Source organism: Rhodamnia argentea, chromosome 5, assembly GCF_020921035.1.
Source record: "Rhodamnia argentea isolate NSW1041297 chromosome 5, ASM2092103v1, whole genome shotgun sequence".
Lineage (NCBI taxonomy): Eukaryota > Viridiplantae > Streptophyta > Magnoliopsida > Myrtales > Myrtaceae > Rhodamnia > Rhodamnia argentea.
In genome coordinates, this window is record NC_063154.1 from 3,945,752 (window position 1) to 3,973,077 (window position 27,326).

The 27,326-nt window shown below is 41.4% G+C and overlaps 4 protein-coding genes across 7 annotated transcripts; 3 read left to right on the top strand and 1 right to left on the bottom strand.

Annotated features, from left to right (window-relative positions):
- Nucleotides 1-1,172: 1,172 nt before the first annotated feature.
- Nucleotides 1,173-27,326, top strand: LOC115753473. Of its 2 annotated transcripts, XM_048279084.1 has the most exons (4): nt 1,173-1,184; nt 23,701-23,864; nt 24,480-24,876; nt 26,815-27,326. In XM_048279084.1, exons 2-4 carry the CDS (start codon nt 23,726-23,728, stop codon nt 27,113-27,115), a joined length of 837 nt encoding a protein of 278 aa, XP_048135041.1. In that variant the 5' UTR covers nt 1,173-1,184; nt 23,701-23,725; the 3' UTR covers nt 27,116-27,326. The 2 variants fall into 2 exon arrangements, with proteins under 2 accessions (XP_048135041.1, XP_030547970.2); XM_030692110.2 differs by lacking the exon at nt 1,173-1,184 and having other exon boundaries at nt 23,564-23,864.
- Nucleotides 3,632-4,864, top strand: LOC115753466 (caffeoylshikimate esterase-like). Its single transcript, XM_030692089.2, has one exon. The coding sequence runs from the start codon at nt 3,740-3,742 to the stop codon at nt 4,763-4,765; it is 1,026 nt and encodes a 341-aa protein (XP_030547949.2). The 5' UTR covers nt 3,632-3,739; the 3' UTR covers nt 4,766-4,864.
- On the bottom strand, nt 5,345-8,645 carry LOC115753499. Its single transcript, XM_030692125.2, has 2 exons — nt 7,657-8,645; nt 5,345-5,627 (listed from the first exon to the last, which is right to left on the bottom strand). Exons 1-2 carry the CDS (start codon nt 7,919-7,921, stop codon nt 5,605-5,607), a joined length of 288 nt encoding a protein of 95 aa, XP_030547985.2. The 5' UTR covers nt 7,922-8,645; the 3' UTR covers nt 5,345-5,604.
- LOC115753387 (endoplasmic reticulum metallopeptidase 1) lies at nt 10,613-22,119 on the top strand. 3 transcript variants are annotated; one of them, XM_048279082.1, is made up of 14 exons: nt 10,613-10,715; nt 10,897-11,237; nt 12,476-12,711; nt 13,136-13,292; nt 14,915-14,992; nt 15,286-15,360; nt 15,440-15,559; nt 16,167-16,331; nt 16,444-16,966; nt 17,173-17,329; nt 17,740-17,849; nt 19,472-19,584; nt 20,695-21,046; nt 21,572-22,119. In XM_048279082.1, exons 2-14 carry the CDS (start codon nt 10,914-10,916, stop codon nt 21,886-21,888), a joined length of 2,727 nt encoding a protein of 908 aa, XP_048135039.1. In that variant the 5' UTR covers nt 10,613-10,715; nt 10,897-10,913; the 3' UTR covers nt 21,889-22,119. The 3 variants fall into 3 exon arrangements, with proteins under 3 accessions (XP_048135039.1, XP_030547838.2, XP_048135040.1); XM_030691978.2 differs by having other exon boundaries at nt 10,636-10,717; nt 10,905-11,237; XM_048279083.1 differs by lacking the exon at nt 14,915-14,992 and having other exon boundaries at nt 10,636-10,717; nt 10,905-11,237.

A 27,326-nucleotide genomic window follows, 5' to 3' on the forward strand; every position in this document is an offset into this window, starting at 1 on the left:
TTTTTTACCAATTCAATTTTAAACATTTTACATTTGTGTCAATTCAGTCCATCCGATTAATTTTTAACCGAAAATGGCTAATATGGACGTTGGCCGTCATATATGGCACGGCCGGTGATGATGTGGACATTTTTAATAATAATTTGACATTTTTTCAAAAAAATCCTTCTTTATTTATTTTATTTCTTTTCTTTACATTTTTATTTTTTTTTCCTTGGACTTAGGGTCGGAGGCGTGGGCATCTCAAGCAAGGGTGCCTTGGCCATAATAAGCAAGGGCAAAAAAGAAAAAGAAAAGAAAAGAAAAATTGAAAATATATATTCAAAAATATTTAGAACATAATCAAAATTTTTCAAAGTCAGCATCGGTTGTGCCACTTAAGATGGTCTATATCCACGTCGGCGATTTCCTATCAAAATTAGCCGGAAGGACTGAATTGACACAATTGAAATAGATATATAACTTTTTTTTTTATACTTTTCTCCCAAAAACACGGTATGATAAAGTTATTGAGAAAAGATAGATCAATCATCTAAATCAAATCAAGTCACAATCGAAATCAAATCACAATAGTAAAAGCAGTAGATCTCAAATTCAAATCAAGTCACAATCGAAAGTAAATCACAATCGTAACCTTTCGAAGGAGTCATTGTCTATCGTCATCGATTCGAACCAAACTAAGAAATCTCCGATTACAAGCAAGAAGATGATCAATCATCTAAATCGCCACCTAATTTATGGTCCCATCGTATTCAATGAAGTATCAAGTGGTACCATGGACTACACTTGGGGACAATCTCCTTCTCTAAGTCCCTGTGCATAAAGGACTCGAAGGAGACCAATCAGAGGTCAAGAGGGACCTGTTTCCGAGAGCGGAAAAGGAGAGCAACTTCCCCGTTAATTCCAAGATTGGATGTGCCAACAACTTGCTCGTCACATTGCGCTCATGCGCAGACAGCTTCCGCAAACTCTCTGTGCCCGTGAATTATCAGGTCTATGCTAGCTTAGTTAAGGAAATTAATCGGACCCCGACGACGGATCGGCGGTGTGTGGCTGCGACTCTTTGGCATATGATGCTAGTCTAAATTAAACTTATAATTTTGTGCCCTGTCTTTTAAGGTAATGAATGTTGCATATTGGAAAGTCATGTTAAACTTGCTCCCTATATAAGTTGTTGTGTCTGTCACTGATACCATGTGAAATTGTTGAATGAAACGGCGGGTTCATTAGGTACTCCGCCCTACATGTCTGTGGCTACAAATCAATGAAATATAGCCTGCAATAACGAACCTGCAAATTAGATCTGTTTATCGAGAAACGATGCGTTGTTCCCGACTCTGCTTCTACCCTAATTGTTACTTGGAACTTTTATCACGGAAGCACTCCCGAGATCGATACGACAAGTTACTTAGAACGGTAATGGGCGCATAATTGGAGCTAGAGTTAATCAAGACCCTTTTGCTGTAGCAACCAATTGGAGTGATTCGATCTGGGGGGTTCTTAGTAGCCTTAGGTAGGAAAGCTCTTTTAATGTACATTCGAACGGAATTAGTATGGCGTGGTTACAAGCTGAGCTATCACTTATTGCCGTCTCGATCATCTAGGTGGGGCTTTAGATATAGCAATTAATTGAATCTTGACGTACGTCAACTAAGCAGAAGTTGTTGGGCACATCACTAATGCACTTTCTTCTCAAACTTAATTGAGTTTACATTGCACTGGAGTCATTAAAACGAGAGATTACTCGATGCGCCGAGAGTACTGTACAAACTCGGACCCTACACACTAATTTTTTCTTTACAAATGAAATCATTCGGAAAATTTCCCATTCCGGGTTTCCGAGCATTGCTTTTATACTTGTGAAGCCTAGCGCGAACCTATCATTTGATAGTAAGAGCCGAGCAAAGGTCAAAGGTACGTTTCCGATGAAAGTGCGTCGAGGTTAATTCTCTCTAATGTTTTTCGTACCTTTTATGATACTTGCTTTTCATATAACGTTGTCATATCCTCATAAGAAAATGAAATCAAATGTCACGTTCATCAAGTCTCTTCAAGAGTAGTCGGGTCAAATCAACCACGAAATTAGACGTTCAATCGATATGGGTATGTCAAATAGTAAAATGATGAGTTGTGTTTTGGTCGAACCATCTTTTATCGTTGGTCCACTTATGGAATTTTTTTTTTTTAATCGAATTCCTTCAAGGTGTTTTATCACGCTACAACTTTATGCAAGAGGCACCGTTTTAAATCATATTTATTGAATGGATATTGTTAACGAGTGCCCAAAGGTCATCGTTGGATGTCGAGTATATTTTATTTAGAATTATTTGATTTTCAAGACTCGATGTAATATAGATTCTTGAATATTTCTTTAATTGATAACTCAACAAGTGCCGTGTCGACGAGACACTCGTCAATGAAATCCCGTGTCGATTTGGTAAAGATTAATATCACGAAAAACTCCGAATTGATATAGTTGTGAAAAATTTATCCCAAATTAATTTTAGTCATCTAAAAAATTTCAAAGCGATATACATTTGACAAGTTTACTACAAACTAATTTTTGGGTTACCAAACATCCCAAATTGGTATATGCGTGACACAATTTACCGTTAACTTTCAACAAATTTTCTTGTGAAATTATTAAGTTGGATGATATGTGGCAATATTTGACATGGCAAGTAGAATGGTAAATTTATTTGCTCACCTGTACTTTTGACTAAGGAAGGGCAACTCGTCTTCTAATCATCAATTTCTATGAATCAAACTCCATCACCACTATATTAGGGAGTGGTTCATATCCCATCAATAGGAAAGCAAGGGGGTCTAGCTCCATCAATAAGAAATCACGGGAGACGCCGTAGGACTTTTATAGTTTGAACTTGTATTTTATTGATAGTTTGAGCATGGGTCCATAAATAGCTACTATTATATATAACATTTATCTCTTGTAATTGAGAGTTGTAACAAAAAGATAATCGAATCATTTGCTGGATGTAGCCTTAGCTCATGAGTGAACAAGAATAAACCTTTGTGTCTCGATTTCTCAATCTCGTATTTAGCCTTTATTTTGTTGTGATTGTGTGCTTGATTGTAACACCGTAAAAGGTTTGATCATATATGTCTAGAAATCCATACGTTCATACGTTCATCTCCTGGATTTTCATTTGGACTTGCTAGGACAAGCCAATTAGGCTTCATGAACCAAAAATCCCACCACCAGAAAAAAGGTTTGCTCACTATATGCTTGGAAATCTATCTATTCATCTCCTTGATTTTCACGTGGACTTGCCAGGTTAACTCGGTTATTGCCATATGTCATTCAGCTGAGTGATTTCACATGGGGACGGCAAATGTGTCCCTCGTGTAAAAGTTTAAAGTTTTTGGCTACTAAAAAATAATTTGGGATAAATTCGTTATATATATATATATCAATTTATGATTTTTGATGACTTAAAAATTAAATTGAGAGATATTTTTTTTATAGACGTATCAATTTGAGGTCTTTCCTGGTACTATACCATTTATTAATCAGACAAGAAAGAGGTTGTAGCCGAGGTTGTGGGTCACGCAAGACACAACACCCAACTCCCACAACCGGCCGCGAGCAATTAAGGTCGCCTCGCTACGCTCCAACTCATTGCCCCCCACCAATAAAACTCCCCAACTCCTCCTCCCATTGACTCGTCATCTTCTTCTTCTTCTTCTTCTCTCTCTCTCACACACACACGAAATACAAATGTCGCACCCCTTCGCCCAGGCCAGCGAGACGAGCCCCTTCGGCTCCCTCACTCCCGACGAGTTCTACGCCCGCCACTCAGTGAGCCACGGCTACGAGTTCGTCACCAACCCCCGCGGCCTCAAGCTCTTCACCCAGTGGTGGACCCCTCTCCCCCCGACCAGGGTCCTCGGCGTCCTCGCCGTCGTCCACGGCTTCACCGGCGAGTCCAGCTGGCTCGTCCAGCTCACCTCCGTCTTCTTCGCCAAGTCCGGCTTCGCCACCTGCGCCCTCGACCACCAGGGCCACGGCTTCTCCGACGGCCTCGCCCACCACATCCCCGACCTCAACCCCGTCGTCGACGACTGCGTCTCCTTCTTCGACTCCTTCCGCGCCCGCCACGGCCCCTCCCTCCCCGCCTTCCTCTACGCCGAGTCCCTCGGCGGCGCCATCGCCCTTTACATCGCCCTCCGCCAGCCCCGCGCATGGGCCGGCCTCGTCCTCAACGGCGCCATGTGCGGCATCAGCGCCAAGTTCAAGCCCCCCTGGCCGCTCGAGCACCTCCTCTTCCTGGTCGCCGCTGTCATCCCCACCTGGCGCGTGGTGCCCACGCGCGGTTCGATCCCGGACGTGTCGTTCAAGGAGGACTGGAAGCGGAAGCTGGCACTGGCAAGCCCGCAGAGGACGGTGGCTAGGCCGCGGGCGGCGACGGCGCTCGAGCTGCTGAGGGTGTGCCGGGAGCTGCAGGGCCGGTTCGAGGAGGTGGAGGTGCCGCTCCTCATCGTGCACGGCGGCGACGACGTCGTCTGCGACCCGGCGTGCGTGGAGGAGCTGTACGCCCGCGCCGGGAGCAAGGACAAGACGCTGAGGATACACCCTGGGATGTGGCATCAGCTGGCAGGAGAGCCCGACGAGAGCGTTGACATGGTGTTCGGGGAGATGAAGGCGTGGCTCGTGGCCAGGGCTGAGCGCGCCGCGTTGGGGGCCGGCGGAGGTGACGCACGCGCTGCCGTGGAGGATGGGGCGCAGGATCAGGGTCCAAATTGAGTCGTCAAACGCATCAAAAACAAAATTTACTCCGGGAAGAGCGTCAATGGGGTTGCCTTGGATATCGTCAGAATTTCTTTAAAAAGATCTTTTCTTGGATCTTGGGTGATTTATCTCATCTTCTCAGCCGTTACAATGTGGCATCGTATAGAAATCGACTATCAGGCAAGTTATGTGTGGATGGAGAACAAGTAATGAAAAGTAAAATTAATTGCCTTTCCTCCAATTTTGAGTGGAAATGCTTTCATAATTTGATTCGTCAAATCAGTCTCATGAAGATTTTGAGTGTTCTTCCAACACTCGTTAGATGCCATCCGCCCAATTACGCCTCTCAATTGCATAGTAAAAGTGATTAACTTTCGACAACGTAAGCTCTTATATGTGTCGGTAAAATTGATTAGGTCTGATTCGTCTATGCAAATTGGAAATTAAAGCCACGTCACGTGCATCGTAAAAGGAGTTAATTCAGAACTATTCCCATCGGCAACTGTGAGGAGTCGGGACTAGTTTGAAAGTAACACCACGCTCGTGGGATCAGACAAAAAAAAGTGGACTACTGGGAAAAAACACCAGAGAGAATCTAGGCAACCTAGAATGGAACCAATGTTCATCCGATATCAAAGCATGGAGTTAAATGATCACCATTTCCAGCTAATTTGCTGGAGCAACCAAGAGGAGGAGGAGGAAGAGGAAACTTATCTGTTTTTGGTAAACTCACCCTACGCACGCATTATTTACAGACATAGGAACTGCGAAAGAAGGAAGACGGGAAAAACGCAGAAAGACAGAACCCTGCCACGCTCGAATTTGGATGTCGAACTGCCTTGTGGTGCAGCATATCAGCACTCTTGATCAACGCAATCTGCAAGAGCAAGATGGGGGTGCATTGCATCAGACGACAAAAGTACCTCGAAACTAGGCCCAGAGTTGGCGCTTGAAGGATACCAACATACATGCAGATTGTTGCCAAAGTGATTTTGCATTGGAGCCAGAAGCGAACTCACGTTGAAGAATTCAAAAGTTCGATGCGATCAGTTTATGAAAACGGCGTAACGACGTCTACTCGTTGAATTGCTTATGGGAAAGGATCTCAAAAACCCAACTGGTCTAGCTATAGGGATGCAAAATTCTAGAGAGTCCAAGACAAATCTAGCACACGACAGTAAATGTATGCCAAAACTGTACCCACTACTAGCAAGTCATTTCTCTTCAATTACCAAACTTGGCAATGGTCCCAACACCCTCAACTTAGTCATTTCAACTGCCCGTAATCTACATTTCCTGTTGCACACTCATGTGCCCAACTGTCCCAACACAAACTACCAAACTTTGAGATATCAAAGCTCCCAGCTACCACAACATAGGATCATGAAAACACTCCAGTACGAACAGGGACAAGGCACAGTTGATAATGGTATCAATCTATGAAAATTCAAGACTGCAACAGCACCACAAGTAGTGCACCGTCTGTGACAACCCAGAGTAATTACTTCCGACCGATACATATCAAGGCGACGTCGAGAATGAGAAACACGTATTCTTTTAGGACAAGTCCCTGTAGAGATGACAGTTTTTCTGTACGTACACGAGCAGTTCGGACCGACAGCACCCCCCTGCTTGGACTCTCGAACCAATGTCGAATGGATTGGTGTGTTCATGAACTGGCAGGGTTAACAAGGTGTAAATATAGATGACCATATAATTCTCTACTGATGAAAGAGGCAAAAGATCTTCGGGGAACACATTCCTAAGTTCTCTTTTGACAGAAGGGGAGCACAATCCTAGGTCAGATCTCTGTTCCTGTTAAACAACTACATTCCATCCAGCTTTCAAACCCACTTTTCATGTACTCACTTATCAAACCATGATCTCATGCACATGTTTCCTATTCTACGAGAGACTGGTGAGGGGTTCGAGTGTCCATAAACCTAATTGGCTACATATAAGAATACCGCCAAGTAGATGTAATTAAGCAACCTTACTGCTTAACTAAGACTCACATCCTAGTAAACCAAAGCCACCCAGGTCAACCGAAAATCGAGAGTTTTAACAGCCGAGCACTATATCAGTCCCTGCACCTGGACATCTAAACTTATCCCATATAACTTCTTCAAGCAAGATTGTCATTTCGTCTCCAAGAAAAAATAATACCAGTGAAAGTTATCACCACATAGGGTTGTGAGATTCGAGAAAGTGAGTATTCCCTCCTACTAGGCAAATGCCTAGAAAGCTCTTCAACAAGGAGCGACCAGTTAGCAGTTAATTAGATTACTTTCAGCTAATCCATAAAGTTGAATGCACAAGCAAACCCAGCCTGTGTGATTCAATCTTATCCCATGTCCACACTTAAAGTTGAAACCTCCATTTACGATACTGATTGACTGTAAAAGCATCCCATTTCGCTCAACTTTTGTGTCGAGATGTTTACTCCCCTGTTGTTCGAGCGAAGTTAAGAAGTCCGGACAGTAACAAATCACAACTTTCAACTGCATAAAAAACTCAGTCCTACATACTTTCACAATCAGTACTTCAGTGGAAAACAAACATCCTATGCGCCCGGTGCTTCACCGTAATTCATCATCCTGGTCCTCCATTGAAGTAGTCGGTGTTCAAAATAACTACTAATTGAAGTACAGAATCACAATCAAGAATCAGCTGACCATCAGTATTTCAAAGAGAATAGCCAATTTTCAACCCAAACCTACCCACTAATTTGACCATCAATGCCAGCCAAGATTATCCAATAGGACAAGACCCGTTCTCCACGTAATTGCGGTCGCATAAATTTCAAAGCAGGTAGCAGCAACAATCATTCAAACAAACAGGACAACGTCAATTCCTGCCAATTTTCACAAGCGAAAACATTGAAATAGTCCGGCGAGATGCGTTACCTTCCCAAGTGTAGCAACAGTAGAAGCAAGAGAGAACCGCCAGTAAATCTCTGCCCCACAAACCGATCGCCGACGGAGGCCGAAAACGCGACGCCTCTCCTTCAGCTGCTTCCCGATCGGTGTCGCCACCTTCCCTCTGCAGCAGTTTCTGCTTAATCGCCGCCGACTGCTTCTCGCTGTTCATCCTCCGGAGGTTCCGCTCGTAGTTCTGCAAGTTAGCGAACTTGAACGAGTCCCTTATCTTCGTCGACGGCCATAGGTGCATCTTCACCTCAGCAATCCGATCTCCAAAAAGCTCGAAACCCCTAAAAGCGAGAGGATTCCTTGGCCATCGCCAATCTCCTTTGCACTTCAAGGGCAAGCAAAATTGCGATTATACAAGTTGTTCTACCAAGTGGGCAACTACAAGACGTCACGCTGCACGCGGCGTATCCAACTTCGATTGCCCCAAAATTATTAAAAGACTACTTCAAATTTCGATTGGACGGAACAAACTTATCGGGTCACCAATGCCCCATACGAGGGAGAAAAGAGAGCGGGTCGGGTTTCTTCTTGAGGGGGCCGACGAAATCGGGTCGCGTTTATCACTGGCCATCAAAAGTCTCCGCCCCCAGGTCACCGCCGATTGGACTCGAGCCGCTTCACAGGAAAGAGTGGGCATTCGGGTGGATGAAACCGAAGCCCATTGGCGAGAATACGGAGGAAATGTCCCGCGTCTGATCCTCGTAGCTGCGGGATGGATCCGTTGACCAGCTCGGTGTCGAGAGGAGGGAGACGAAAGACAGGAGGAGGATGACGAAGGTGGTGATCGGTACCATCACTCGCGTCCCTCTTCTTCTTCTTCTTCTTCTTCTTTTTCCAACTACGTCATCGAGACCACGCACGAAGAAGATGATGCAGAGTCTCTCTACTGTACGTGCACGAGCTTTCGTGGGGACACGAACCGGAAGCGATCGGGGGGGTCGTAATAACTGATGGGTTCTCACATTGTTTTTCTGCTCCTCCTAAACCTGGGATTGGCCAGGGAAGAGGAAATTTTCCAAGCAGAGACAGTAACGGTTAGGTTAGGAGTCTAATCGAATCGACTCGATCGGATGCGTGATGGATGGGATCGTCGAACGAAAGGACGTTAAAAGTCAAGCTTCCGACGTCGAGATCGCTCGCATGCCGTTCACGACCAACCCCATTGTTCAGGGCATGAAGCGGATGACGTTATCTCTTTGGTTTGCCTAGCCACTGTATGTGTCAACCCCACGAGGCTACTCTGTCGAAGCCCGGCCGCCGCGCCGAGCAGCGGCTGTCCCCCCCAACGTCCGCCGTTGCCTTCTCTAACCGGATCTGAGAGAGCTGATGATGTAGCCGAGGGACAGAAACCCGAGTGCCGGCTGCTAAGGGAACACGATGGTGACTTACGTTCGCCCGATTGAAGATCTGTAGATGTTTGAATTGTCCGAACCATTTGCCCACCCACTAAAGCTTGAACTCTGGAAACGTCCAGGGCACGAGCTAATGACTTTGTCGACCAATGAATTTCTCCCACATTTTCATGAATTTCCCCTTCCGATTTCTCGACGCAAGCCAAAGAGCAATGATATAGCTGTGGTTTCTAGAAGGGAAAACAATGCCAAAAAAACCTAAACTATGTCAACCATAACACATTTTTCCTAAATTTTTTCTTATAACATCAAAAATTTCAAATTTGTATACGTGTGACACATTTACCCTAAACGCTTTTTTATAACGTAACAAATCCCAAACTTTCATCAATGTGACACATTTACCCCAAATTATCTTTTTGTGACATAAAAAATTTCAAACTTATAAGCATGTGACATATTTACCCTAAATAATGAAGTAAATGTATCACACGAATTAATGTTTTTAGTGTCACAAAAAAAATTTACGGTAAATGTATCGCACTAGTATAAGTTTGGGGTAAATGTGTCACATGGATAAAAATTTGAAATTTTTGGTATCATAAAAAAAATTATAATAAATATGTCACAGTGGGCATAATTTATGATTTTTGGTGACTTTTTCCCTCTCTAAAAAGCAACATCATGAACCAATGGTTCAAAACAGTTCTCATTAGTCACTATGAATTGGTAGTAGAAGGCCGCCACCCGCCAGCGCTGTACCAGTTCGGCCTAGAATATATATTGCAAATATTGGAAAACCCAAAAAGAAAAGAGTTCTTCCTTTCTTGAAGTCAAATTAATCTCTTGAAATAACGGTAAATGTAATAGATTGAGTTGATCAAAAGAACGAAAACATGTACTCAACTTGATCTCACGGTACACACGTACAATTTTAGTCATCATATAGTCAGATTCTTACTAGGGTAAGGCCATTGAGACAAGTTGCCGAAACCATGACGCGTGTTTCAGTCTTTTAGAAGGAAAGTCAAAAGCGGAATTCGATTTTGTTAGGATTAGGAGAATCTAGACTGATTATGTCTTTTTTTTTTTTCGTCCAAAGTAATATCTCATGATGATACATGAGAGGTTCAAAATAAAGCAAATCTTAAACACTAAAGTAGTACAACAGAATATAAATTGTCGTGATAAGCGCACCCTCATCTTGTATGAACGAATCTGTCTTGGCATAAAAAACAAAACGAATGGTGGTCGATCGCCGAGTTTCGCATCATCATTAGCAATGAGCACACATTGTAATCCCCTTCTCCAATAGTTATGATTTGCCTTGTTGGCAGTGCATGCCTAAGTTTAGCGCAACTTGAAATTTCTTCAAGAGTGAGATATTACGATGTTATCATTGATTATGTTTTAGGTTAAATCGTTCGTTGCTGTTGCTATTCTTAACAAAGTACTTTTTTCAATTTAAAAAGAAATTGGGTCGGACTTGATTCGGTTAGCTCATTCGGGTGGGTCCATTATCCATCGAATCGGCCTGGTCCAATTCTAACATGACGTTATCCTGACGCAAATCAGTCAAAGTCAAAACAATTTTTGCGCCACTCTTCGCTCAGCTCCAACCTCAACTGTCCAGCGCTCTGGCTCACCTTGCTGCATCCGATCGGCGACCGATTCATCGAGCTCTGGTAAGCTCTCGATCCGACCCTCTCTTCTGTTGATGATGAATCTCACTTTACGAATTCAATTTCCAGTTTCCAACAGATTTTGTTGTTTTTGTTTCACCTCTCGATCGTTTTCCCATTTTTTCCCACTTCGGAGCTCTTCGATTCGATCGCGTCTGAGCAGTGACTTCCTTGGCTCGTTTGTTTACAGTCAAAGAAAATGCGGCGGAGGCCTGGAAGTTCCTCCGCGATGGCCGGGCCTTCAGGCACGGAGGAAACGAGGGCGGGCGACGACTTCGATGGCATTCCTCGTGCTGCCAGCCCGAGGAGGTCGCCCTTCGTGTTGCTGTCGCTGTTTGGACTGATAATGTACTGTTCTTGGGCTGTTTATCGTTGCCAGTTCGAGAGCTTGCCCGCGCCTCTCACCGCCGAGCAGGCTGGGAAGAGGGGATTTTCGGAGGTGGAGGCGATGAAGCACGTGAAGGCATTGACTGATATAGGTCCTCATCATGTTGGTTCAGATGCGCTCGATGACGCCATACAGGTTTTGCTCCTTTGGATGAATGCTAATGTCTTCAAAATGTACTCGGTGGTACATGCTCTGTGATTGGCAGTTCTCGTTGATTAGTGCTGTGCTTCATGTTGATTTTTGTGGGCGATGAGTGGCAGTTACTGACTGAGGTTTAAGAAGCATGCACAGTTGATTAACTGCTGCAGTCAATACGTGGATGTCTTGCGCTTTGGCAGAGAGAACAGACAACCTGTTATAGTCAATTTAGGCAGAGTTTGCAGATGAAGTTGAAAATATACGCAAATAAAAGTTAATTCCATGACATGAAAACTTTGATCTTTAATCATTTGAAATAGGAGTTACCTGGTCAGACGGTAGTTAGTGATTACGTCGGCAGATGTCATCTCGAATCTAATTAATATGACGATCAAACTCATTTAACATTTGAAGTATTCATGACAAAGCTATAAACCACAGCTGACAAGTGGGTATATCAGTATTTAGTCAATATTAGTACCATAGAAAGAACTAAAACAACTTTCATGCAGGACCCAGGTAGACCTTCCAATATTGATCGTCATTTCTAAATGAGAAGGAGGATGTTTTGTCTAAGAGAAGCAAAAATTACTTGCGCACCACCTCCCGATTTGTAATTTGAGGAGAAAGAGCCCTCTTGATATACATCGATTTCTTCTGCCCTATCTCCCCAGCTGTCTGCTGGGCAACTTAGGGGTGTTTGCTCATATGATAATAATGCTTGGGGCCTCAATGTTAGTACCTAGTTTTAGGGAATATTCCATTATACCTGCCAGTTTGACTCATCATCTACAAGCTTAAAGACCATAACTCAAAATGTCGCTTGACATTAACACACTATCAGCCATGTGATGGCTTGACCTTTGGATTTTCTTTTTTTTTTTTTTTTTGGGGGGGAGTGGAGGGCGCGGCTAATGAGCTTTGCTGTTCTTGTCAGATAAGCTTTCATAATATGAGATGACACAACATTGATGGATGGAAGCTGTGGACTTGACATCCTTTTTTAAATGATTCAATTATTTATCACCTACTTTTATTTTTCTTTATTGAAGAGAACAATAAGAAAGGATAAGTATGTGTTTCATGTATGTTCCATTATTAATGAAGACATATTGTTAACCCATTGGAACTTAAGTATTTCCTAGTTTACCTATCCAAAATATTGTCTTCCCATGGCAAGCGATTACTTTATTGTGAAGCATCTGGAGTATGTTTTGACAAACATTCATCGATAGTATGTTCTGGCAGCATCAGAGAAGATTAAGAAAATAGCTCATTGGGAGGTAGATGTTCAAGTGGATGCCTTTCATGCCCAATCTGGCACAAATCGTCTGTTCAGTGGCTTGTTCAGGGGGAGAACACTTGTTTATTCAGATCTACATCACATTGTACTTAAAGTGTCCCCAAAATATGTAGCAGAAGCTGGAGATGCTATTCTGGTTTCTTCTCATATAGACACTGTTTTCTCTGCGTAAGTTTTACTTCCCTCTAAGTTTGTTTTCAATGTATTTGTTTTTTCATGTGAAAAATTGCACTTATATGCAGTGTCACTGGGCATGTGCTTGCTTTTTCAGTGTTTCTATTAGAACTATGACACTGTCTTTTCATCAGGGAGACGAGCTACATAACATATTCTAGTGGCTGGGTAAGAAAAACAGTGTTAGATCATATTGTTATTCCAGTTCTAGGCTTGACCCTTTCCAACAATCTAGATGTGCCCACAGCATCTTTTACTCAACATCTAACTTGCTTTACTTTAGATACTATTGCTTGCATAACTTGTAATTTACTCACATCTCAGTTTGTTGTTGACTGACACAACATTTTGGCTTGTCTCCCTTGTAATATCCTTATACATCACTGAATTTTTTTTTTTTTTTGTGTGTGTTTTACAGAGAAGGTGCTGGAGATTGCAGTTCATGCATAGCTGTTATGCTTGAACTTGCACGAGCAGTTTCTCAGTGGGCTCATGGTTTTAAGAGTGCTGTTATATTTTTGTTCAACACAGGGGAGGAGGAAGGTCTTAATGGTGCTCACAGCTTTATAACTCAGGTTAGAAGCATCTTTAATACCTAAAACTTGGAAGCTATTCCCTACATGCTAATTGTTTAGAAAACTAATAGAGATGTACCATCTAGCTGAGATTTGGATATCAGTATGTTTGTGCTCCTTGAGCCTTCCAAGATCAGTAGTAACATCATTTAATGATGTTCAATTTACAGTTCTTCACTCTATATCCTGTCTGCCCTATGAAATGAAGCTTCATAACACAAAGTTACCATGGACGTCCCGTAAAAGCTGTTTGATCATGGGGAATTTCTTAACAAGATTCCAAGGGTCAAGAGATCGGATATAGATGGTGGAGGCTACTCGCATAATGAATTTCCAATTAATTCAAGTAATATCTTTATGCGATTTGTATGATTCTTCGATGGCATTATTGTGTAACAAAGGCATAACTGTGTTTCTAAGGGTCTCATATGGGTCCGAGCAGAAATTGTTGCACTAATCTTCTGGATATGCTACCTAGTTTGCAATTTCAGTTTCAACTTCTGAAGTTTTTTCTCTATGACAATGAGCAATTTTATGCTCGCCAGCTATATGGGTTATATATAAGGATAAGAGACTGAGCCAAATCACCATTAGACTAAACGACAAAAACAAAATCAGACTATATCACGGAACCAGTCAGAGATCAACCAAGAAGAGTCTCTAAACAGGCCAGATTTGACCTTCAAACTTTTCCTTTTGTTTTGTTCTAGTCATATATTCCACTTAATGCTTTGAGGGATGGTCTTTTTAGAATCTCTTGTTAATCCTGGATGTCAAATCAGACTAAAGTTGAGTTTTTAATGATTGTCATAAATTCGCAAAACCTTGGGAGATAATTGATTAGGTATTTATTTTCTGCATGGATCAATGAAGAAGAGATTAGTTAAAGGTTCCCGTGTTATGTATGTGCAGTTCTCACAATTATGAGAAATCTGGATAGGTGAACCAGTGGCCGAATAAGCTGATTATTCTATTTATCAACAGAGGAGGATCTCCTTGTTTGCATAGATGATGTTTATACCATGGTAGGACTGTTCTTTGCTTCTGAAGGCTCCTTGTTGTGCACTTAAGTAAAAGAAGTGTGATGACAATCGTGGTTGCAAATATGTGTCTCGTTGTTTGTCTTATCTGCGATTGTGTTAGTCACTCATTATTACTTGTAATTTGTAATGCACCAAAAATAATTCAAGTTCGTGATATTATACATTTGTGGAAGACACAGTAGAGAAGAATCTTGTTGTTCTATTGTTAAATCCATGGACAAAGGAAGTGATGCTCTATGGAAGTGCAAAGCATTCAGTCTCAGTATGGAGATGTCATTAGTTTCCCACTCCCTGCACATCCTTCAAAACTTTTTGCAAGAAATCCGCTCCATAACAATTCATGCTCATGGTATAAAAGATGGAACTAATTTGTGCTGCCATCAACCTCCACAGTTGTTTTCTAGAATAGTTCCGATGTAGCTAACCAGTAAGTGGAAAAATGCTTGGTTGTTCCTCTTTGTTGCACTTTTTTAAAGAAATTATATAGCACTTTTGCTGCTTTACCCCTTGTGCTTAGTTGAGCCATATTATGGTTGGGCATGCTTCTTTTGAGGACTAATGAAGAATCTATCATTCCAGCATCCATGGAGTAAATCTATTCGTCTGGCAATAGATTTGGAGGCAATGGGTATTGGAGGGAAGTCGGGTATATTTCAGGTGAAGTCATCTTAGTCATAATGCACCTTCTGTTTGGTTTGAATTGCCCCATGTAGCATGATTTCCAATTGTGGACAGAAGCAAGCATTAGACGTAGCTGATAGCAGAACCCTCATGCTCTTTCCCTTAGCAATTTCCAATATGGGTGCTTGGTCTTAAGTGCATTTTTCTCCTTTTGTAGTGATTATATCTATTAATGGTATGCTTCTGCTGAGTATTGAAATCTAATGGCTATTCTGCAATTTGTCTATGCTTAAATTTTTTTCACTTTGTTTTGGCTCTTCATATTTCAGGCTGGTCCTAATCCATGGGCAATAGAGAATTTTGCTTTAGCTGCTAAATACCCATCTGGCCATGTCATAGCTCAGGTTTGTAATTTTTGCTGTTACTGTTTCTCTAGGCCGCTTCTTGACTAAATTAGATCAAGACTAAATTTTCGCATCACAGGATCTTTTTGCTTCTGGAGCTATAAAATCTGCTACTGATTTCCAAGTGTACAAGGAGGTCGCTGGTCTTTCAGGGCTTGACTTTGCATATACCGACAACAGTGCAGTATATCATACTAAGGTTTTACTTTTATTACTTTACTTTTACCATTCCATTGAATCCTCCAACTGCCTTTGTCTGGTGGTGCATGAAACTTTATGTGGTTATAATCGGTCAAGCAATTTCATAAGAGCTAAATTTAGAATGCATTTCCATTACTGCTCCAAAGGGAAAAGGGAAAAAGTTAGAAAAAAGGAAGATATCTTACACAGTTTCAGTTTATTTAACCTAAATTCTGTCTGAGCAAGATCTTTGATTATTGTCGATTGATGGTAGATAAAAAGCTTTTACCATCTGGCTTTCTGGAGTTGATTGTTGTTGCATGATAGCATGTTTCCTATATGGGATATTTTGTGCATTCTCGATCATATAGTTGGAGAGAATTGTGAGTATTCACATGCATTTAAGCCGATTAATTGGCTTCTACAGAGAGGGTGCTTACTTCTTGCATTACTAAATTCAAATTTTCGAAGCTGAAATAAATTTATATCCAAGTGTTGTACGGAACACAATGTAGTTACCCTTTTATTCGTCTCTTGATAATGCTCGGTCAAACATGGGATAGGAATTTAAAGGTCTTCACCTCTGCTTTTTCTTTATTTCCACTGAAGGAGCTCTCTTTATGCAGAATGACAAACTAGAGCTCTTGAAATCAGGATCTCTCCAACATCTTGGAGAAAACATGCTTGCGTTTCTGCTCCAAATTGCTTCGTCCCCAGATCTGTCCGGAGTCCAGAGGACGAAAGATGAAGGCATTTCCGCGTCCAGTTCTGCTATCTATTTTGATATATTGGTATGTTATACTTTCTGTCTTAATCTATCTGTGTCCATCCTATTGCTGTGTTAGGGCAGTTTGCATTTTGGATGGTGCCCTGCCATGTTACTGATATGGGTTTCAACTGCAGGGACTGTATATGGTATTATACCATCAAGGATTTGCAAATATTCTTCATAATTCGGTGGCACTGCAGTCACTGTTGATATGGTCTACATCATTACTTATGGGTGGTTACCCTGCAGCAGTCTCACTCATCCTGTCATGTCTAAGTATTATATTGATGTGGATATTTTCTCTGAGTTTCTCGCTTCTCTCTGCTTTCATTCTACCCTTGCTCTCTACGTCGCCAGTTCCCTATGTTGCCAGTCCATGGTTGGTGATTGGGTTATTCGCTGCACCTGCTCTTCTAGGGGCTCTCACTGGTCAACATTTAGGTTTTCTAATCCTTCAAATGTACTTGTCAAATGCGTATTCAAAAAGGAAGCAATTACCACCTCTTACTCAATCTGCTTTGATCAAGTTAGAAGCTGAAAGATGGCTATATAAAGCGGGTTCTATGCAGTGGCTCATTCTTCTGGTGATCGGGAATTATTACCGAATTGGTTCATCTTATTTGGCTCTTGTTTGGCTAGTGCCACCAGCATTTTCATGTAAGTATGCAATATATTTGCAACTATTGCAGGTACTTGTGAAAGGAGATGTATCCTTTTGAGCATAAGAGTAAGAGGAAGTCTGGTTGTAAGCTGACATGTGCAGGAGAATATTATTGCTTTTCCTGGTCTTGAAGTCATGGATATTTGGTGCTAGCAATATCATTTATCTTTGCTTATAAGTAGTTTTTTGTCCGGCACTACAGATGGCTTCCTTGAAGCAACTTTGACCCCTGGTCGGTTTCCAAAGCCTCTCAAGCTTGCAACCCTTCTATTTGGCTTGTCTGTGCCAATTGTGGTTTCTGCTGGTGTATTCATCCGGTTGGTTGGTACAATAATCGGAATGGTTGTTCGATTAGACCGGTAATTAATTGTCTTACTCTGATTAATTAATAGTTGTTGTTACTTTCAAGTAGTCATTTGCATGACGCTACTATGAGATCATCTGAATCCCATTGCTCTCTCCTACATACCCTGAAACCTAGAAGCCCTATAGCTAATCCTGTGTGTTTGTTTATGTATTAAGACCGTTCGTTTAGAATAGCTACTCTGTGTCTTCATTGAAGAAGTTCTAACTATGGAAATTCCTGAGTATCGAGCTTGTTGTCAACAAGATACTTTGTCGCCATGGTGAAATTGAATTATGCTGTCTAAAGTTTCAGTCTATTTCTTGGGGCACAATGAATACTTTGTGTTTAATGCACATTGCTTGACCAGTTTACTTGAAGTTCAGTAAATAGGTATAGGGGCTAACTTCTTGTATTTGTGTGCAGGAACCCTGGCAATACTCCTGAGTGGATGGCAAATGTTATCATTGCTGTATTTATTGCTCTTGTTATATCCTTGACAATGGTGTATCTCCTCTCATATGTCCATCTTTCAGGTATTTGCCCATGGCCGCTCAGTTCTGGTTTTTGTGATATGGCTTTTTGGTGCACCAACATTTGATTCATTTTGGTTATAATTGCTTCCTCTTTAAGATGGGCTCATTGGTTTGACCAAAAGAAAAAAGATGGACTCATTGGTTCACCGACGCGTACCCGCAATTATACTTCTAGTGGTAATGATGTTTAACTTATTATCAGCACTGGTCATGGTCTCATTTATGTTGAGGTCCATGGGAACCAGTTCCTTTGTAGGAAATGCAGAGGGCAATTTACAAGCACAAATGAAGGATTTATTCTTATAAATTGAATCAACCTGTTTATTCAGTGAATTCGAATAGCAATATTGTCTTTCCCTGAATAGTTGTATTTCCTTCATTACGTACTTGAGTATGAATCAAAATCTCACATCCAATTCCAGCTTTTGAACAAACACAGAAGATGCACGGAACATGCACTCCCAGAGAGACATGCATGAGCTCCCACAAAAGGGACACACATTACAGCTGATGAACAGGAATAATTGTTGACAAAGGCTATGCTTGATGTCTCCGTCCTGGACTTTCTCTCCCTAGGGAAGATATTGTCTGGGTAACTTATGCAATTTTAGCTTCATAAACCATGAAAGCAATCTGCAAAATGTGTCCGTGTCGGTGTCCTTTCGTAAATGAAAAGTCCTACTGATAATATGTGGCCTTTTCTGATTCAAACCATCCTATAGAATATCTAGTCTAATGCCAACGATCTTGGTCAAACTGTTGATCTCTATGAGAGGGAGTGGATGGTCTGCAAGGGTTGGTTGCCTTGAGTGCTCTTATTTTGAGTAGGTAGAAGTTTTTGCATGGAAACTTATCCTGTCTCATAGCAAAATTTTGTGCATGAAAAGCGGGCTGTTATGTTGTGGAGCTCCTCTTCTATTTCACGTACACTATCTACACCGCTTTTTTGCGGCATTAGTTGTTTAACTCTCTCTCTCTCTCTCTCTCTCTATATATATATATATATATATATTGATATTGATATTGATATTGACATTGAATTTCATGGTGGGGGCAAATGTTTTTCTCCCTTGACTCATCCTTTCCAAAAGCTCCACATCTCTGAGTTCCTTCATCAGGTTTTTTGGGGGACCTGACTGATTTGAAGGACGGATAATTGAAGACTGTTAACTTTGGAGTTTTCTCCATTGATGCAAGATCTAATCCTAGAGAAAGTTGGGGAAATTGATATAATCAGAAATTGGTGTGTATTTGATGGAATTCACTTAGATATTAGGAATCTTTGGAGGAGTTGAGAGTCTCTTATTAGCAAAGATGTTGAAAGTTAGACTGTTCAAGCATCTAGGGAAATCGTAGAAGTCATCAGTTATATGTATATGGACTAAATTTATGGTTTTTATTCGGTTCTTTTTTTCCCTCTTGGCTCTTGACATATTACGGGCAAGAATGCAAAGTTTTTTTTTGGTCGGAGGCAAGTTTCAGGGTTCACAATCTTACCTTTGGACTTCATGTTCCTGCAGTTTGATTAACAGCTGATTAGCTCTTTCTCAATAAACTTATTTGTTTTCTGCATTGTTGGTTTGTCTGGAACAATTTTTATATATTTAAAGTACGGTCTGCAGGTGCAAAGAAATCGATTTTCTTGGCAGCGTCAGTTCTTTTTGGTCTCTGCCTCGCTGCTGTACTATCTGGTGTAGCCCCACCATTTACAGAAGACACAGCCAGAGCTGTAAATGTATGTTCTACCTTCCATTATTACTTTCTATTTTTGCACTGCCAGTTCAATTTCATTTAGTTGTTGAACTTGCTTAAGATCAAATTGCATATGAAACTACCTAGGCATGGCAGTATACTTGAGACAAAATATGGATTTTATTTTAGTGCCTGTCTGAGGTACTTCCGAAAATCATGTCAACCCTTGGAGAATGGTCTCAGTAAAGAAGGTTTCTGTTGGTTCAGTTGATGGCATCGCCTTTCTGGTTATACTATCACTATCAACTGATGTTCTTGCATCTGCAAAATTACTTAATCAGGTTTTGGGTTATATGATCAAATAAATATGCATAAATAAATGTCAAACCCCATAAGGTTTCGACACTAATATTTTGTGAGCAAATTACAAAGAGAGATATAAAATGACTATTTGTCTTCTGCAACACATTTTACTGGTCAGAACCATATAACCTGTTCAACATGAACTGCCATTCCATGTGGCCCAATAGTCATTTGACATTACTGTAGGAATTTTTTTTTTTTGTCACTCAATTCTTTTATATCATCAATAGTATGTTGAATTGATTTGGGTCTTCATGAGATCTCTCAATTTGATTCACCACTTCACTCTCAAGGGACTATTTTGACACTCATGATTCCCAACAGTGTTGTTCACCTCCCATTGCTGTTGTCTCATTTCAATTGTTCTATTCATTTATCGGAAATATATCAATCACCCCTGTTATGGTATCCTGTGGTAATTCCAGAGTCCGAGAGAGCCTTTTTCATGGGAACACATTACAATTAGGGGTGTCTGATTCAATTAGGATGAAAATTCCTGCATAGAATGTAGAAATGAGCTTTATGTTGATTATACTACAGTTTCTCTTGTGGCTTTACAAGCATAATTGTTGGGGAGAAAAAAACATGCCATTTCCCTGTAGCAATTCCATATTGTAACTTATTTTTGTTCAGTTTGTTGATAATAAGGTGAGGAATCAGCCATTAGGAATATCCATTAGATTTGTCAGTGTGATCAATGTTAGATAACTGGCAATTTTGCGACTGCTCTGATAGATAAAGGATAACTGTGTACTCCATTGAAGGGACCTAGCTGATTGATTTTTCTCAGGTTGTGCACATAGTTGATGCAACAATAAACAAGCAAGAGCAGCCCGATTCTTATGTGTCTTTTTTCTCTACCACTCCTGGAAAATTGACGAAAGAGGTTGAGCAGATTGGAGGTGGTTTCACATGTGGTAGAGATAAGGTTGTAGATCTTGTTACTTTTTCCGTCAAATATGGCTGTTGGTCCTATGATGATACTGAAGGTGGCTGGAGTAAAACAGATATACCAACACTGTTGGTTATAAATGATGGCAAGGGGGACAAAAGAATCACGGAAGTCTCCTTGGACACAAAGAGCTCAACAAGGTGGGTTCTTGCAGTCAATACTGAATACATAGAGGACTTCAAATTGGAAGGTATGAATAATTATTGCTTTTCCTTCTTGACAGCTGGAGTTAAGATTCATATCAGTTTACAAAGTTCAGATTCTATTTCCAGATAGTCAAATTATTGTTTATCCAATTAGTTAAGATGGAAAGAGATGCTGAATGATGGAAAGATCTTGCTTCTTGGCAACCAAGGCTCCATGTCAGATCTCATTTCCTATTAGAGTGTTAACGTAGATATAGTTTTGAGTCTTTTGACCATCCGTATGGCCCGCCAGATCTCAACATGGTTCTCTAGGGGAATGTTTTTGGTTGGTCGAGTTAATTTATTTTGATGAATGAAGGTATGTTTGGTCTCACCATTATGGCAGCATCGTTGGTGTCAAGTGAGTCATTCACCAAGCAGCCTGGTTGGATCAAATCCATGAGATGACAAATATTGAGTCCTTAAAATTTTCATTTTCAGCAATCCACCTCATTAGTAATTTTTGCCAAAACTCTGCTTTCATTTGCCACTATGGTTCAACACATTGGACGTCTTGCTGCTGAGTTCAGGAAATTCTGAAGAGCTAATCCCATTGCACGACAAGAGCAGTGTGGATGGATGGCATATTATCCAGTTTTCTGGAGGGAAAAAATCACCAACGAGGTTCGATCTGACTCTTGTATGGGCCAATTCTACGCAAATTGCTCATGACGCAGATAGCCAGAAGAATCAGCAGTCACTTCTTAAATTAAGAACAGACATGGATAGATTGACGCCGAAAGCTGAAAAGGTTCTGATGAAGCTTCCTCCATGGTGCTCACTGTTTGGGAAATCCACATCGCCCCACACTCTGGCCTTTCTAAGAGATCTCCCTGTCGGATTTTAGGCGTGAGAACAATCTGAAGCATGAAATGTATGTTATACTAGATTGCACAGGAAATATTCCTCTGCTCATAGAAACTTAGGAACATGATCCTTAGGTTATTTATGTATCGTAATGCAATCACGGAAAGTCAAAGTAGTTAGAGAAGTTATTTTCTTGTTTCGCCCAAGGATAAGGTTGCCATTGTTGTGCCCCGAGCTGGATACATTAACCAAGTACTGCTTTGTTGTGGAAGTGTGAAGAGGATTAGCATGTGGCTTGAAGAGGACTCTCAAATTTTCTTATCGTCGCACGCGTACTCTTTTATTTCAGTGTTCGGTAACACTGCCTGTTAAAGCATGGTTTTATTAGTTTAGTCATTAGACTCGTTGGGGAGGAGGTCGATTTCTGAAAATCGATTGAGGAAAGGAGCAGTGGCATTTTTCCGACGGTGACATTAAGTATATACAAATTAACCCACTGGTCGATTGAATAGGAGGTTAATCGATGGTGGATTAATTAAGACTTTTCATTTTGTAAGCAGTCCTAAATCTATTACAATTTGACTAATTCATTCCTAATTTTTTTTATTTTGCCAATTAATTTTTAAACATTTTAACATTTTGTCAATTAAGTCCATTCGATCAATTTTGATCGGACATTACTAACATGGATGCCGACTACCCTACTTAGTATGGTTGGCGCAAATGTAGATATATATTTTTTTTTTTTAAATATTTTTTTGAAATTATCTATTTTTTAATTTTTAATTTTTTTTTTTTTGTTCAAAGGGCCGGTGGCACCGGCCATTAATTGAGGGCCAGAAACCTTTGCTGCCCTAGCTGTGGCCCCTCACCAACCTGGGCAAGGGCCTCCACGTCCTCGCCTTCGCCTTACTAGATCTAGTGTTGTAGAGGACTCGCCAGATCTCGACTGATGAGGTGAGGGTATGGCGGCCCTTACTATCATAGCGAGGGCTGGTGACACCCTCATCGATCTCAACGAGGGGCTGCAACCAACGAGGGCTTCGTGGCCCTCGCTTAGGCTCTTGACCCTTTGATCCAAAAAGAAAAAAAAATTATTATAAAAAATTGTCTACGCCGTAATAGGCGTATCACGTAGGACGATCGATATTCATGTTAGCGATCTCCGGCCAAAATTGGCCAAATGAATTTAATTGGTAAAATTAAAAAAAAAATTATTATTGAATTGAGTAAAGTGAAATATATCTAGAGCTTTTGAAAAAATTTCACTCGAATTTATCAATTATTTTGTTAGTGGAGAATCTATTTCTTGCCTGATGCCAACTAAAAGCATGTTACTCAAGATCACGAAATGCCAGCGGGACAAATTGCCCGCACTTTGAAGCGTACGCTACTCGGAAATGGAAAGTCGGATGTGGTGAATCATAGCTTGTCTAGCCTAGTTTGCGTGCTACCAATCACATTACGACGTCACTTGTCTATTTTGCTTTCCTTATTAGAAGTATGGCATTACTGATGCATGTAAATTTTTGAAGCAGAAGGGGGCGAAAACTGAAGTCTACTATGCAAGCCAATGTCCACGAGCAACGATATTTTTTGGAGGAGGACAAAGATACAAACTTTAGAAGGCAACGTAAATTTAAAAATGAGCTTGATCTGTTGGCACACAGTACCTACGGTGAAACACCAGTTCAGACTTGGTCTTGTCTCTTTCCCCCCCTGTCTCTCTCTCTACTTGGTCTTCTCTCTCTCTCTCTCTCTCTGCGTCGGGCGCACCAGGGAGAAGAATCGCGAGTATCTTCGCACCTTGTCCTCGACAGGGAATCTGGGTGTGGAGATAGAGAGAGAGAGAGAGAGAGAGAGATCTTGTCCGAGAAATGCGGTCAATACCGTTAGGAACCCCCCTGTGCCCAGCTCTCCGTCGAAACAAGAGCACCCACCTCAATTTCAAGAAACTCTCTCGCTTCCCTTCGCCTGGGGTCCCTCCTACGCTCGATGACCTTCCCTCCAAACCGAGTACTTCCTCTTTCCTCTGGACTTCGTTCAGCTCTTCCTTGCTCATAAAGCTTTGATTTTGAGTTCGGTTGGATGTGTGGGTAGTTGGCCCGATGACGCCCTTCTCTTTCTTCTTTCTTTCTTCGTTCGCACGATTTTGGTTCTCGAGACGCTTTGGTTGCTGAGAATTTAGAAATTGGGATTTTGATATTGGTTCACATGTGGGGTTGGGTTGGTCTCCTGAGCCAGAGAAATATTGATGTTGTCCTTTGAATTGCTCTGAGGCGATTGCTTCTCTGTGGTCATGAACTACAAAACTGGTTGCTGTTTAGTGCTTCAAACTATTCATGGCTGATGGGTGTTTCTTCTGTGCTGATTTGGTAATGTCGGTCGCATTCTGCACTTCTTTGCTTTGATCAGATATTGGTTATTTTACTTTAAATTACCTTATTCTTGGTCCGGCCTTTTCTTTTATGGGATTACTGGAGCTCCAGTTGCTTTCTCCTTACGTTTGGGAATGGATTTGGGGGAACCAAAGATGACATTTTTTAAGCCTAACACTGCGGTAAGCATGCACATGCACTGGGAATTGTTTGAGAAAGAATTCCTTATGGACGCTCCTCGTTCTGAGCGCAGGACTGTGCAGAGCCAGCCAAGTGGTTGAGTTATTTCCGATGGTCTCTCCCGAGATTGTTGTCCGGGAGGCCCGGTTAGAGGACTGCTGGGAGGTAGCCGAGACTCACTGCAGTTCTTTCTTCCCCGAATACTCTTTCCCTCTGGATTTTGTCTTGAGAATCGACAGGCTGGTGGGTATGCTCGCTGGATTCTCGATACCAAATGGTTGCCAGAGAGTGTGCCTGGTCGCTGTCATTGGCAGCTCAGGCGGTGAAGCCTTGTTATTTGGGAGTGAAGACATCAGAATAGGTGGTTTTGATGGAAGATTTAGTGTCAATAAGGGCTATGTTGCTGGTATATTGACAGTGGACACTGTTGCTGACTTTCTACCAAGAAAGGGACCACTTAGGCAGAGGAGGTGAGAATTCTGTTTAACAAAACTATTGCATTTCTTTTCTTAGCAGTCAAGTATTCTTTTTCAGGATCTCAGTCCTCATGCATAGAAATTTCAGGCTGATGGTCTTGATATCCCAAATTCTGGCATAATCAGCTAGTCCATAATCTATTAAGATTGCTTTGTTTTCTCGTAATAAGAAAATTCTTGAGGAGTATACCGCTTGATTTGATTTTCTGTGAGCACTTGACACGAGTCATGCTATGGTTATGTAAAACTGAATAGACTGTAAGCTCCTTTACCTTATGAATGAAATGAAGTTGCATTACCAAAGCCAAGGCAAAGAATTAGATAACATGTTTTGGAGGTAGAACTACAAGGCAGATGTCCAAAGAGCATATAAACCCCATTGTCAAACAATATGGGATATTTTCAACACCCCTTCTCACTTGTAACTGAATTAGGAGTATTACGTGAAATTTGACTAACAGGGGTGGAACTTGGCTGTGTTACCATGTTCAAAGGTCCAATCCAATAGCTTACACCGATGGGTGGAGAGAGACCATTTATAAATAAAGCGCATATAAACTCTATTGTCAAGCGACGTGGGATATTTTTAATATCTATAATTCCTCTTTTGACCAGCTATAGAGGTTTTGCAGTTTCACAAGAAACTATAAGTAGTCCATGGCTCTTCTTTTAGGGATTCCTATGTCAACTCAATGTTATAAGTATGTGGTATCGTCCTGGAGATCAGGAAGCCTGACGTATTTTGCATGCATGAATGGTTTGCAGAGTGTCTTTGATGAATTTTCTTTTCCTCCTTGTGAAGCAAGCTGATGTCTGAGATAACATGTCACGTGTCACATAGTACCAAAGTGCAACTATGACATTGTGAACTGAGTAATATTAAATCAATCAAAACTTTGCACTTCTTCCCAAGCAGGAACGACTAATTAAAGCCTTCCCCATGACTATCCGTGACAGCTGATTAGGAACCTTCTAGTTGTATCCCGCCGTAAAAAACTGTCTTGCATAAAAACATGAAGCTTCCCAGCCAGTGTGCTGATTGGAGGTAGGAAAGTGAAGTTGCTCTTACTGGGAAAGGGAAATAGTACATTTATGGTCTAGTTTTAGATGAGAAGTGAGAAGCTTCTCCATGTTGTCTCTTACATGGCATTGGCCTTTGCTGTTATTTTGATACTTATGCTCATCGAGTGTATGCACACCCGAGCACTTATTCTGCAATGGGTTGGAAGATGGGTCTGTTGCTGGGAATCGCAGCACAGTTTGGAGTGGGGATTTGTATGAATCATTAACTACTCGTGATGCCTCATTTGATTGGCGACATTGTTTCTCAGTCCAGCCTACCCCGGTAAAAAAAGAGAGAGAGAGAAAAATGAAGGAAAGATATATACGTTGTTCGAGTTCTGAATCTCATCTGCTGAGGAAAGTTGTGACATTCCATCTTAAACGGGGCATCTGCTTCCACCTTAAACTTATGTGAGAATCATACTTTGAATAATTTATCACATCTTATAGGAGATATTACCCAATATTCTTTGAGGTTAATATGTGGTGATGGAAAACAGGACTATGCTGTTGTATCGTTGTTTAGTTCAAAGCTGCACTGATTATCATCACTTATACCTTTGTTGGAAGCAAGTTCGTTGTTGTTGTTGGTGTTGTCATTGTCATTGTTAATGTTCGTGGTGGCGATGGTGGTGGAGCGATATCTATGTTTGCTAGAACATATATTTTTCTTTCTTTTCTCTTTTCAAAATTTGCTTGCCATTTTACTCTACTAAAGTGAATTCTCTTTACTTCACAGTTTTATAAGTGAACCTTGCACTTTCGTGCCTAGTCAAAGTCAACATTTAGACGGTCGGAGCTTTAGCATCATTTGTATGATGAGATTATTCGTTCAATGACCTTGTCCCTCTTCACAACTTACCATTCCAGGACTGGAATTGCATACATATCTAATGTTGCGGTTCGCGAGAAATACCGGCGAAAGGGGATAGCTAAAAGGCTCGTAGCCAAAGCCGAGGCTCAAGCACGTGGCTGGGGATGCCGAGCCATCGCATTGCACTGCGACCTGAACAACCCGGGGGCGACCAAGCTGTACAAAGGCCAGGGCTTTAGATCCATCAAGGTCCCGGAAGGAGCAAATTGGCCTCAACCCAAGACGTCTCCGGACATCAAATTTGGCTTCATGATGAAGCTTCTCCAGAGCCCGGCCTCCGCCTATAGACATTCTTAAGAGCCATATTAGGAAGAAAAGGAGAAGGAGAAATGTAGATTAGGACCGGCCTTGCTTGTTTGTAAATATGTTAAGAATGAGACTTGTGGAATAGCTGCAGCTCTTGCGGCAACTCCATAGTTGATACTTAACAAGTCATTTTACTACCATCATTATATTGTATGATGAAATTGTCTGAAGCTTTTGTGATTGACAATGTTGTGTCCTATCA